At 45.5% G+C, this 13,896-nt stretch overlaps 1 protein-coding gene across 2 annotated transcripts in view; it reads right to left on the reverse strand.

Annotated features, from left to right (window-relative positions):
• LOC118076675 (transducin-like enhancer protein 1) overlaps window positions 1-9,738 on the reverse strand; it is an 82,781-nt gene extending 73,043 nt beyond the window's left edge. Inside the window, exons 1-4 of one of the 2 annotated variants that reach the window (XM_035099516.3) lie at window positions 8,472-9,738; window positions 7,371-7,471; window positions 4,578-4,641; window positions 4,144-4,188 (exon numbers count right to left, since the gene is read on the reverse strand). In XM_035099516.3, the coding sequence (XP_034955407.1) occupies window positions 4,144-4,188; window positions 4,578-4,641; window positions 7,371-7,471; window positions 8,472-8,495 (234 nt within the window). In that variant the 5' untranslated portion in view covers window positions 8,496-9,738. The remainder of the gene's footprint in view (window positions 1-4,143; window positions 4,189-4,577; window positions 4,642-7,370; window positions 7,472-8,471) is intronic. The other variant, XM_035099517.3, reaches the window with a different exon arrangement.
• Between the last annotated feature and the right edge of the window lie 4,158 nt (window positions 9,739-13,896).

Genomic DNA, 13,896 nt, shown 5'->3' on the forward strand with positions numbered 1-13,896 from the left:
GAGTCTTGCATACAGAGCACTTTATGAGTGCTTCCTTAAATGAAGGAGAAGAATAGTGCTGTTAGCAGTATGAGTTGCAATTATTTGGAAGTGAGAAGGCAACAAGCCAGACAGAAAGGGGGGGAGAAAACATAGAAGGGCAGAGTGACAAGCTTGCCTGAAGGCAGGTCAGAAAGATCATAGCAATCTACCCAAAGCAGACAAAGGCCCACCTGTCAGTTTTAGGATGGCTGGAACTCAAACACTGTAGTAGTTTATATAGTCTGTCAGTGGGTTCAGCAGTGATCAATCTTTCTTTGGCCGACTGCCACTGAACAAAGGCTAATCTTACACCTAAACAATTTGGGTTTTAACACACAAGAAGGTTTACCTTCTGGTTTACTCTGAAGGCCAACAGACATGATTGGCGAGAATGACACACAGAGAATGCTTCCTGTGTGGCTGATAATATCCAAGAAACTCTGCGACTTGGCACCAACTTTACCACAGTAACCACTGCTAACCCTGACTGCTATGATGAGCGACTCTTTTAAAAATGGATTATTGGCATGAAACTCATACATTTTACAGCTTGTTTCCTAGAAGGATCTACATCAGGTTTCGATGGAGTACAAGCTTAGTATTTCCAAATGCTTGCTAGGGAGAAACCTAGTTGCTGCATATGAAGAAGTGTGCAGTTAACCGCAAAACACTAATAGTCAGCCAGGTGGTTAGCCCTAATATCAAAACATGCCATCTTCCAGGGAAACACTCTTTTTGCTATCTTCGTACCAGCTAAAGATTCTGATTAATGGAAGGAGAGCTCAGGATCGAAGGCTATGTGGGGATGGAAGATGTTTCATGGTGTTAAGTATAGGCTGAAGTGCAGTGTCAGTTTAACTTTACCAGGCAAAATATGCCTGAATGAAGCATCTTTTAAAGACCTCTTAAATATAGATTGAGGCTGCATTCCTATACACCAGGCATCCCCAAACTGCGGCCCTCCAGATGTTTTGGCCTACAACTCCCATGATCCCTAGCTAACAGGACCAGTGGTCGGGGAGGATGGGAATTGTAGTCCAAAACATCTGGAGGGCCGAAGTTTGGGGATGCCTGCTATACACCCTGACTGAGAAACAAGTCCCACTGAAAGCAAGAGAGGGGGCATTTCTGAGTAACAGGTAGAGGACTGACTTCTCTAACCCACCTTAAACAGTTTACTACATGTTTGTAAGAACAGGAACTAGCTACATACCGTGTGTATACAGAAACCCCAGCATTGCCCCTTGAAATGAGCAACATGGAAGGACCATTAAAGAATCACACAGTGAGGATGTAATAGTGGCTGCCCAGATCAGCTCCCCATGACTTCTAAGAGGGGACATGGCAGACGTTGGGCAACAGGATACAGGCCACTAGCCTCCCCACTTTTATTGAGTTTATAAAATCCATCAATTATATGGGTGCTACTGTCTGCAGTTTTCGGTCCTGCAGAAATCTCTGCTAAAGAGGAGGGGAGACAATGTACACATATTCCTCCTTCCTTCCTGCTGCTGTTCCTGCTTCGTCCTCCCTGAAAGTCTGTTCTAGGTGGCTGAGGAAGGCTCTGGTACAGCATGGAAGGGGTTTAAGGGGGGGGGGATAACAGAATATTGCTTCCCCTCTTCTTCCATTTGCAGAGGCATACATTGGAACAAAGCTATTCCTCAAGCAGAATGACGACACCGAAATCCCTCCTGGGAGAACACTGACAACACTGAAAAGCAACTACAAATGTATGCAATAACTTTTCTCCTTGAATTGACAGTCTGGATAACTGTCTATCCGTTTTTTGCAAATGCACCGCAGTGTTTTACTATATTCAAGCTTTGTTGATACAGGAAGGCATGGAGAAAGATATATCTGGACCATATAAAAACACACTAGATGCAGGCCCTATTAACATTAGAGCTTAGTGAAAAACTTTCCCCATCACTGCATTTTTCAGTGTGTTTTTTTTAAAAAAGATGTTGTCAGAAGTGACAACTTTTGTGTCCCCTGATGATGCCTTGCTAAGCATTTGGTTATAAGCCATAAAGCAGGAATAATTTCAGCCTGTCAGGAGTCTAGCTAATGCCCAGTTTCCCCCTAGAGAGAATTCCTGTCAAACGTAATGAGAGCTCTGAAGGCCCTCTCTACAACATAATGAGCACTTAGGCCATGCTGGTGATCAGCCAGCAAAAAGCATCAATTTGAGCCTTGCTACACCCCAGGGGCTACACATCACCAGTTTTAATAAGAATTATGATTACTCTCCACCAAATGCCCGAGAACATACTGTCCATGTTTTAAGATCAGGGAGTTTCCTCCACACTTTTCAAAATTTTAAGATGATGATTTGGACAGTAGAACTTCTCGTTTTTCAGAAGCGATTGCTTAGCTGGGGCATGGATTGGTTTCAATCTGGGAAACTGAAACATTGGTTTCTTTATTGGTTTATCTACCACTGGATACAATGCAAGCAGTTCTACAAAAGGCTTAAAACATTTTCTTGCCAATTTGCAAGCCATTTGTAGGCAATTTATACTGTAGCCTAAAATATAGTCTCTGCCACAGGTAATACCATCCTGCCTATAAGATGCATGCTAAAATAGAAGAAAACAAAACTATTATAGTAAATATACACATTAAGGCTAAAGCAGAGGCCTCACATCCAGGGCTCTTTAATTTAGGAGATTTAATCTTTAAAAAGTGAAGTTACTTTTCAATCCATTGCTCCAAATTACACATTTTCTTCTGCTCCACCAGAAGATAATTTAATGTCAGTCACAATATTAGATTAAAGTACTACCAATTAAGCTCACAAAGCCCATGATTTGTAACAAGCTCGCTGCATTTAGACCTCTGTTAAATGAAAGGTGCCAGCAAATAGCAGCTTAGACATTTTGTTTTTCCAAGAGAAACTTTAGTATCTGTATCAACACAAGAAGAGTAGCTTCAACAGAAATACAGGCAACAAAATAAAAAAGAGTGTCCAGGAAAGGCGTGTTGTTGCTTTTCCCTAAAATTCAGCAATACAGCCAAATACTGAATGCTGCCAGAGGCTTTTTGTGAATGAATACTTTGAATGCAAACATGTATTACTGAATGCACTTTCTATAGCTAAAAAAGCATCTGCCTTTGACACACTGATAACTTTGCATTACCAAATACGATGTTGTTACATCCAATGGATTTTACAGACCAAAAAAAAAAATCAAATCAAAGAGTTCAGAGTTACAAAAGCAGAATTCAGCACTGAAACACACTTGCTTAATGGAAGCCTTTGAATATACTGAAGATGTGAAGCCTGAACTAATCAATTTCTTTGCTGTGCCCTAGCCGGTCAGCCATGCTCTTTAATTTAATGAAACAAGAGTTTTAGATGAAATAGCACATATACATCAAGAAAGAATCGTATTGTTGCACTTTGAAATGTGTCCAACTGTGCAACTTCATCTAATGATAATTTTTTTAAGAGGCCATCGATTTCTAAGAGACTTATTGTACCAGCATCTTGATGAAAAAGTGGATGTCAGCATATCTACAGAATACTTACACCCTGCCATTAATGCTTTCTTTGGCAGACAATAACTACTCAATTGAAGGTCCTTTGGGCTGAGCAATCATTTAGCTTTTCTTCTCTTATGAGGTTCTTAGTGCCTTGTTCCACTTCAATACTCTTTTTATTCACCATTATAGTGGCCATAAGTGTGAATTTTATGGGAACTTGCAAACTCAGTCATAACCGAGAGCTTTCCAAGTCACTAATCTTTTCATGCTTTTAAATTGCTAGGATTTGAGCAACCATCAACATATGTGCTTGGACATAAGAGACTGGTTAGGCAGACCCAAGATTATAACATGCAGTTTTCTCCTAGAAATTGGTTTCCTTGAAAGCACTTAACTTGAAATATTTCTGAAGACTCTTTTAGAATGGAGTAGCAATCATAACTCATTCGTATTAATGCCAACCCTCATGTGGCCAACTGGTAGTATATAGAAAAGCTATGTATTTCACTTACACCATTGCCTTCTCCCATCTTTGAGTTCATCTACATACACTATGGCTTTTTTTAAACTACAAACATTCTGCATCACAGCACTCTAGCAGTTTTGCAATTATTTATCATATCAATTTCTTACCTGTTTGTGCATTTCAATATTTAACCCATATGACATTTCATAGTACTATAAAAGAGGAAAAAAATGTGTTAAAACCATGCAAAAGGTAGCAATGCTCTTACAAAGCTGATGGAGTAGACTTGTTCAATCTACTGCTCCAAAAGGCAATAGATAAAATTGTAAGCAAGCAGGCTTTGACTTAACATTAGGAGAAACTTCCAAACAGGAAGAGCTGCTCAACCGTGGGACTGTCTACCTCTGTAGATCATAGGCCCTCCCCTTGGCTCCTTTAAAGAGAGGAGACTGCCTGGGATGCTGTAGTTTCATTCTGCACTGCAGATCCTTCACTGAGCATGGGGCTAGGCTAGGCTGGGTGACCTCCTAGGGGCATTCCAATGCTATTATTTCTGTGTTTTATCAAAACAAATAAGGAGACAAGATTGTATTGTATTTACCATCACGTAGTGCCTTTGCATTTCTGTCTTTTCACTTGCCAGCTTCTCACATTCCAACTTAAGGCTAGGAAGAGAATAATATACATTTGAAATAAAAAAAACCACACCATGACACAGGTATTTTTAAGTATGTCAATTCAAGTATTTGCCATTGCTTGCATTCTGAGAAGAAAGTTGTTTGGAGAGCTGTCATAATATATCACAGTGTAAATACAGAGAAACTGTAGCATACTGCTTTAATATGGAAGATCAAGCTCAAATATGCAAAGTACATAATATCAACTCAGAACAAATTAAACACACATTTACTCAGATGATGTATAGAAGCCATGGTTCCAATAGGGATCCATGATCGTTAAGAGGCTGCAGTGAAGTACAATTCCTGATTTCCTGCCAATGTTAATATTCAGAAAGATAGTACATCTCTCCCAAAGATAAAACACTAGAGTTCAGAATAATTATAGCAGTTTACATCTTTACATGTTCTTTCTAAGCAATGACTTTAAAACAGCAAAAACTACCTGAAATTATATACCGGTACTATTTATACTATGCTACTTCAATATTAGTACATTTCTACCTAGCATTGCACTATAAAGTTAGCTGTTTAAAAAACTAAGCAAGAAATGAATCAGTATGAATTTGCATAATCGAATAGCACCTAACTGCAGCCCTTCAGATGTTTTGGCCTACAACTCCCATGATCCCTAGCTAACAGGACCAGTGGTCGGGAAAGATGGGAATTGTAGTCCAAAACATCTGGAGGGCCGAAGTTTGGGGATGCCTGACCTAAATGATAGTTAGGTACCAGCCCTTTTCAAAATTAACATCAGTTAAATCCCATGCATGCTCTTCTCCTATAAGGTGGACCATAGTGTGATTTAAGTGATGCCATTAAGAGATTACAGCATCACATGTATGCTTAACTATACCAGTAGTTGATGCCTTTCAGCTGAAAGTAAAGCCACAATAGGATTCTGTGCACATTTACTGTGGAGAGGTTGGGCTACCCAGCTGCAATCTTATTTGTAAGCAAGTCCCAGTGAATGCCACTGAATTTCCTCTGAAGTAAGCATACACAGGATCAGGCTGTCATGCATAAAACTCTAACATGCAATGAACCCCAAATGGAAATTTACTTCTCCCATGTTTGGGACTACAATGAAAGTGTGTTAATTCAAAATGTAAGTCTATAGGCCATCAAGATAAATCCTTTAGAAACTCAAACTCTTTTGCTGCTTCTCTCTCTCTCTCAGGGTATTTGCAGTGGCGTGCTAGAATACCTGATCAGCTTATACTATCTTAAAACTTTGCTGTCTCATAATACTACTTATCTGAATTGGCTTGATCTTTTGAGTTAGAAGAGTTAAAACTGTGTACACCTGAACCTCAAGCTAAATAACATGATCTCAGTATGTGTGTGTTTGTTTTGTTACAAACTAAGATACCGTCTTTCCCCTTTTTTAAGACACCGTCTTATAACTTTTTTTCCTCAAAAAAACACAGGGTGGCTTACTTTCGGTGGGATGTCTTATTTTTTTTATTACCGGTACAGTTTTTACAGCTCAGGGCGCTGGCTCAGGGCGCTGCTCGGTTCTCTTGAGTGCTCGGCGCTGCAGCAGCCACTGGTTCCGGGTGGCGGGGCAGCAGGCATCCTAGGCCGGGCCAGGCAGAGGCCGCTGGCTCAGGCGCTCCGCCTGCCGCTGCAGGGCGCTCCAAGCTCCTTGGCCAGGCCAGGCAAGGAAGAAGCAGTGAGCCCAGCGGTGGCGACAAGCACAGAAGCGGCAGGGCGGCGATGGACGAGAAGGCGGAGCGCGGGGATGCAGCCAGCAAGGCGGGAGCGCGATCAGCTGTTAAGCGGAGCTCTTGGAGCACCACTTCAGAGCTGATCGCGCTCCTGCAGTGCCAGCTGCATGGAGTGACTCTGTGAGTGGAGGTGCCTGTGGGGGTTGGTTTCCGCGGAGCGGAAGTATGGCTTATTTTGGGGGTATGTCTTATATTTCTCAAATGCTTAAAAACCCTGCCATGGCTTACTTTCTGACTACGTATTAAAAAAGGGGAAACAGGGTAGTACACTAACAAACCAAGTCTAGGACATGTTTGCTTGGAAAAGCCCTACTGATTTCATTAGGACTTGCATACAGTAGACTTACCTCACTTTTATGCATGTCAATACCCTATCTGCTGTTTTGGCTTTGCATATTTACTAAGAAGTGAGTCTCACTGCACTTAGTGGGAGTTACTTCTAAGTGAACTTGCATATGATGAAATTATTAGTGGCCTGGGTTCAAACACCATTTTGTCAAGGCAGGGGAAAAGGAACCCTTTACTAGCAGCGGTGACAAGTTCCTAGTACCCAAATGCCTGTTTCCCAAACAACAGAAGTTTCAATCGATGTTTCAATCATTTAGTAGTGGAATGCAGGAATATGACGACAGGAATACACTGGCTGACCCAATGTCAACTCAGTCTCTTTCAAAACTTTCCAGAGCAAATATTGACAGTTCCTGTGTAGTTCTGAAAGCACATTCTGGGGGAGGGTGGGTTAAGTTCACCTGAACCAAGAGCCTATGCAAATTTGGGGGGGGGGGTCCTGACCATTGTTTTTAAGTGAGTGACAGCCTTAAACTGACTCCACACGCCACCACCTGGGCACAACTACAAAGTACATTTTGAAGAAGCAAAACACACCCCACTGAACAAGCATGCTTAGGGAGCAGCTGGAAATCCCCAAAACAGACGTGGCCTACAGAGTACAGGAAGGCAGGAATGAACTGACCAGGCCACACGTACCTGTGATACTGAGCTTGAAGGAACTGGAACTCCTCTTTGATTCGGTCTAGAGATTCTGGGATGGTGAACTTAAAAGGCTGTCCTGCAGCCTGGTGTGGCGTCTGGAGGAAGAGCGAGAAAACAAAGAGTTAGGAGGAATCTGTGCAGATAAGAGGCAAAGTCATCTCTACAACTAAAGTCCAACTACAGAGCACAATGCAAGGAGACTGTGCCTGGGGGGCACATGACACTTAAAAAGCAGCATGGGCTTTCAAGCAGCGCTGGGGAAACTGGGCCTTGCAGATGTTGTTGGAATCCAAGACCCACCATCAGCCCAGGGATGAGACAAGTGGGCGTCCAGCAACCTCTGGAGGGCCACAGGTGAGTTACCTGGCACAGAAACGTCCTCTTGGAGATTCACAAGTATTTCTCCATGGTCACATGCCTGGTGCTTCTTCCCCACCTTTTAAAAACCTGCTCGTCAAGGGTGCCAACTTGAATAATCTATTAGGGGTCCTGGTAAGCCCCTCCCCAATCGATTACATGACATACCATTTGAATGGCAATGTCCAACAACTTGGGGGCTCAAATGTTTTATTGGGGGACCCATAAAGACCCATCTGCTCCGACCTAGGCTGCTTGCTCTTTCTTTTTAAAAAGAGTTTTGTAAAATGCTCTGGGAGATCCTCAAGAGGCAAGAAGATGCTGTCTCCCGGAACCATCATCTCAGGAGACACTTCAGGGGCGTCTAGATTTCATTGGCAAAGGCTTTTCTTTTCAGTGCTGGTGGGGAGAAGCGCCGGCTGCCCATCTCTTATCTAGCCACGCAGTTGGGCTGGAAAGCGGAGATCGTCCCGAGCGGCAGCCCCCCCCCCACTTCCCCGCCATTGTCGGCTGGTAGACAAGCAAGTCCCACAATAAACAAAGGAGTCGGCGCTCCTCGGCGGGCCGAGGGAGCGAGACGCGAGCCCGCCAAGTTCCTCCGGCGGGACGAAAAGAGTTTGCAGGCGGCCGAGAGGGGCCCGTCCCTCGGAAGCGGCCGTGCACGCACTTTGCCCGGACGGGGGGCGAGCGACCCCGGGGTGGGAGACACACACAAGCGGGGGAGAGAGGACCACTTACGGGATGCCGGCTTTGCGGAAACATGACTCGGGCTGCTGCTGCTGCCGCCGCGGCTTTGCTCCTTCGCAGCTCAATCGCCGACTCGGCCGTCGAAGTTTAAATCCCGAGGGGAAAAGCACACAAAAGGCAGCCGGCGGGAGAGGAGCGGGACCGGGAGCCCCTACTCGGCCTCGCGGCTCAACTGCACCAACATCCTCCCGCCGCCGCCGCGCTCCAGCCTTAGCCCAGCCGCTTCCTTTGTTGTGAGCTTGGGGGGGGGGGAGAGAAATGTCAACCGGGGAAGGGAAGCCCTGGCCGGGCAAAGGGGTCGCTTCTCGTCGCAGTCGCCCGTGCTACTCCTCCGACGGGGTTCCCTCCTCGCCCGCCCCCCAGCAAAAAACAAATCTCCTCTTTCCCTCCTTCTCGCACGGCTTCAAACTTGCGAGGTGCACTTGTAAGACCCCAAACTCCCCGCCGGCGGCGGCGGCTCCTCCGATCTCTTTCCAACTCGAAAATCCAAGGAAGTCAAGGGCGCAGTCCGACGGAAGGGCTCGGTCGCCACAGCCGAGAGGAGTCCCGCTACAAAAGGCCACGCGGCTCCCGGCGCCAGGAGGGAGACTGGAGGCCGGGTCACGCACGGGACACGGGGAAGGAAAATAGGGGGGGGAGGGTTGCGGTGCTGGATCGTGTGCGCAAAGCAAACCGACTTAAGGAAGCGGGGGATCCACCCGCTCTCCTCCGCGCCCGGAGAGTGGCAAAGGGAAAACCGCCCCCCGCCCCCACCAGCCCCGCTTCAGCCTCGCTTCCCTCTCCCCGCAGCCGGGCGCCGCAAACGGGACAAAAATGAAGGGACGGCCCCCCGCTTGCAGAAGCCGCCGCGCTGCCTCCGTAGGCCCGCCGCGCATCGGACGGCGCAAAGCAGCCTCCGCACTAGAGGAAAGGACGGGGCGGCGGCAGCATCCCAGCTCGCCTTGCCGCGCGGCCTCTTCTCTCCCCTCGGCCGCCTTTCTCGCTGCCTCGCTCAATCTCGGGCCAAAGTTCTCCCCAGGATCCCTCGAAGAAGAAACATCCAGGCGGAGAAGGCGATCTCCTTCCTCCTCCTCCTCCTCGCCGCCGTCCCGCCGCAAATAATCACAAGGATTTCTCTTCCATGGAGACAAGATCGGCGCGTAATAAGGAAACTCCGCGGGACACGCAGCCCAGCTCGGCGGCGGGATCGCAATAAACGGGACACAAAGTATCCGCCCGCGCTGGTTACATTAACACGCGGTTTCACACTCCTCGAGCTAACCAGCCCCTTGGCCCCGCCCCGAGGAATGGGGAGGAGGGGCAGGCGCCCAATCGCCTGCTCAGGAACCAACGTGGGGCCGTGACATCAGGCCAATGGGAAGCCGGCGCTGGCAGGCCTCGCCTTCCCCCTTCTCACTCTTCCCCCCCCGCCCCACGCCTTTGCTAGGAAGGCTTCCTCGCGGAGCTGCAGGACCCCTCAGAGCGAGCCAATGGGAGGCAGTGGAACAGGCAGACAGGCAGGGAAAATGGGAAGGTCGGGGAGAAGGAGAGTGGAGAGGCTGAGCTGTCAATCAAAGTAACGTGGGGCTTTTGAGAGAGACCGGGGGGGGGAGGCGGCGGGGAGGAATAGGCTAGGCGCTCTCTCTCTCTCTTTCTTTTATTATTATTATTCCTTTACCTTGCCCCGCTCTCTCCAGAAATCTGTGAAAATAACACAGAGAGATAAATAATGCATCCATACTACAGGACAGGCGGTAGCTGGAGTCAGATAGATGCTGCCCTGTTTAAGCTAATGGAGGAACGAGGACCATGATGTTGCCTTGGAGGGCGGCGTGTTCATAGCGATCTGTATCAAAGTTTCCTCAGAACAACAACTCCTCTCCAGGGCTTCAGAAAAATGTAGCCTCCTCTAACAGCGGTTTTTATCTTTAATTTGTCAGAAGGCTCTCCGTGTGTGTTTACTGAAGTACCTACGCGGCCATAAAGATTAACGAGCCACTTTTTGATACCTTAAGTGTATTTAGCCAATATTAAGACTTAACAGTTGGTCAAACATTTATTTTTTATTTATTTATTTTACCTGATCAACGGCCTTTGAATTTAGGCCTATCTGTTTAGGTGATAATAAAATAAATAAATAAAAGCACTCGACACAAGGCCACGCCATTCTTTGCAAGCTCCCTATAGAGCCCAGGGTTGCCCTACTTTTGAGAACACCAAAGGCATGTTTGACCTCTGATGTCCTCGCTATCTCCTGCAGGCATATTGAAAGTTTTGTTCGTGGGATAAAGAGGAATTTAGGCAGCGGCTAACCCACCAGTAATGAGTTTAAAGAGACTTGTTGTTGATAGGATAGGCTCGAAATCCCCTGTTTGGGTTAAAAAAAACTGCAGTGCAAGCAAAAGAGCTGTGGATTTAGTTACTAAATGCAACATAGTGGCATTCTGTCCACAGTGTTTCATAGAACGAAGGCCTAAGAGCCTAGGTACCCCCTCTTCTCCCCCCCCCCAAGCTTTTTTTTTTAAAGCCCAATCACTTTCAGCATGACAGTTCAGTGTGTACATTTAAAAATACAGTACAGCCTGAGAGTCCAGCCCTACCGCTGTTAATTTGGCCACAGTAACAACTCTTTTCTTATGACTAAACCTAGCAATAAATTACACTCAACTTCAGGTAGACATATAAGGTGCCCTTTGTGGAAGGAGAATGCTGCGCCAGAGCTTATTTATATACCGCTTTTGGGGCAAAAGGCGCCCAAAGCAGTGAAAAACACATTAATATAAAAGAAATATACAATAAATCAATCAAAACCATACAAAATACCTATAAATCACACGGGATATGTGTTAGGAACTCCAGCAAACCCTGGAGCAAGAAACAGAAAAAGCATCAATTAAGGCACCCCTATCTCTCTCTCTCTCTCTCACACACACACACACACACATGCACGCACACACACACACACACACACACAAACAGAAACACCCCTAGGGTGCACACACTCCTCCTCCCTCTTTCATACAGAGAGCAGGTTCCACTAACTACCAGTAACATGTTCTCACCCTAAAGCAGAAACCACTTCTGTGTCGTACTGCAGCCAGCCAGCTAGCCAACAAAACACTCATTAACTCCACATTACAAAAACCAGAGCTTGAGGGGTGGTGGTGGTGGGAATAAACACAAATCTACAAGCCTAGCAGTTCTTTCCTTTCTCCCATGAGTGTGCGGGGGGGGGGGGACGGACAGGATCCACAAGAACACATAATTGAATGTGAAACCACGGTTCTTAGCATCTCCACCAACAAATAATTAACTTTTCATACAACTAATTACAGGTAGGTAGCCGTGTTGGTCTGGCGTAGTCGAAACAAAATAAAATAAAATTCTTCCAGTAGCACCTTAGAGACCAACTATAAGTTTGTCATTGGAATGAGCTTTCATGTGCATGCAGGTGTTTTTCAGCTAAGCAAGAAAGGGAGGCACCATGTCAGCTGGGTGTTTTATAGCTCAATGGGCCCAGTCCCCAAAAGTGCCAAAGTCAAGAAGTCACGGGTGATAGGTTGCCTCAAACGCCTAATAGTAAATATATCAGTTTATAGATCAAATTCTTCATAAGCATAAGTGGCCAAATCCACAGTGTGCTCCTGGGTCAGAATTTCTTCATATACTAATTTTGCAAGGCAATGCTATGCATGTTTACTCAGGAGTAAAATGCATGGCATTCCCTGTAATTGTGCAGTGAACTGCAGTCTCGGAAATTGATAAGAGAGCCTCACTTGTCATACTTAGCAAAAATGACACCGTTTCTGATCGGGAGGCTTATAATCTAATTATGCCCACTTGTTGATTTTTGTGTCTGCTGCAACGTCCAACACTTATGTTTCTAAGCCTCTGCTAAAGCAGTATTTGCTCTTGCATTCAGCTCACTTCCACAATTAATAATTCTGAGATCTTATCTAAACAGGAAAAAATGTGGTATGATTAAAGGCTACACTGACTTAATGATGCCCATGTTATACTGGGCACTATGGAGTGGTCTTTCTTATTATTTTTAACTACAGTAGCTAAGTTCTCAACAGAGGGTACGAAAAGAGAGCCCTATTAACAAAACAAAACAAATGTGGAGAGAATCTTTCTGTGTGTTGCATCGTTGCCAGTGAAGACCCATCCATCTGTAGGCTAGATCCTGCAAATAACTGAACACTTTAAGACCAAGTTCAAAGTTCCTAACCAGGCTGTTAACATGAGCATGTTTTGAGTCCTATAAAAGGTTACCATGACTGTCAACACAGTACATGGGCTGAAGTTCATAGCAGTATGAATTCTGGAATGTCCATGCAGCCAGCCCTATCATTTGGCAGAGTGAGACAGCTGCCTCAGGCACCAAATGCTGGAGTGGGGCACTGCTGCCACTGTCCCGACCACATTCCTTTTGAGCCCCCTCTGGCTTCCCTTCTGCTAAAGCACAAAGCAGTGTGTCGTGTCCACTAAGCTAGCCTGCTGATCTTATGGTGGAGGATGGTGTCTCCTCACCACTGCTGAAGATTTAGGTGCTAATCCAGTTGAGAGGAGGGTGCTGTATCTTGTCCTTTGGCTCAGGCAGCAAAATATATTGGGCCATTCTAAATTGTTAATGGCTTGCTGTTATGCCAGCCAAATTTCATCCCCTTTGTAGAAGGGCACGGCCATTTTTTCTTCAGCCCTTTGTGCCTTTTTGGGTGACACAACTGTCAGTGAAAAGGCTTGGCCTGCAGGTGAAACACCAGGTGCGGAGTTTTGGATCCTGGCCTGTATATTTACAACAACCATGCTTACTATATTGCACAAATAACACAAAGCTTAATCAATTTTCATACCTGTCACAGCTTGCAACTGTGATTTTCAAGTTGCAATGTGGGTTCTTCGGAAGCTGATCAAGAGAGATTACAACAGGACAATAGACAAGCTTCTCTGAAAGCTTGCCTACCACTACAGATTTTTCTCTTCGGGGGGAACTGTTGGGTTTGTTCCAGGGCACACTAGCAGTTCAAAAAAGACCAGGTTGAGTCCCAGTAGGGTCAATGATTAGCACATGTTGTGAGCTGACTGGAACACGTGCCAGGATTTTCTACTACACAGATATCACAGAGTCACAGAATTGTGAGTTTGAAGGGACCATGAGGGTCATCTAGTCCAACCCCCTGCAATGCAGGAATCTTTTGCTTGAACCCATAACCCTGAGATTAGGGATCTTTTGCTTTACCAAAAGAAGTCGCCGTGGAAAGGTGTGTAGCATTCAGATGCCTGGGAATGAAAGAGGGAAGTTGTATATATTACAGCAATGAGAACTTTTGTTATTGAATGGCAAATAAATGTAACAGATTAAGTAAATAATTATTAGCACAGTGGAAATTAAATAATACAATTACGTTGATTCTGGTATCTTAACTGATGCTCC

The sequence above is a fragment of the Zootoca vivipara genome, chromosome 10, assembly GCF_965207765.1.
Source record: "Zootoca vivipara chromosome 10, rZooViv2.hap1.1, whole genome shotgun sequence".
Classification (NCBI taxonomy): domain Eukaryota; kingdom Metazoa; phylum Chordata; class Lepidosauria; order Squamata; family Lacertidae; genus Zootoca; species Zootoca vivipara.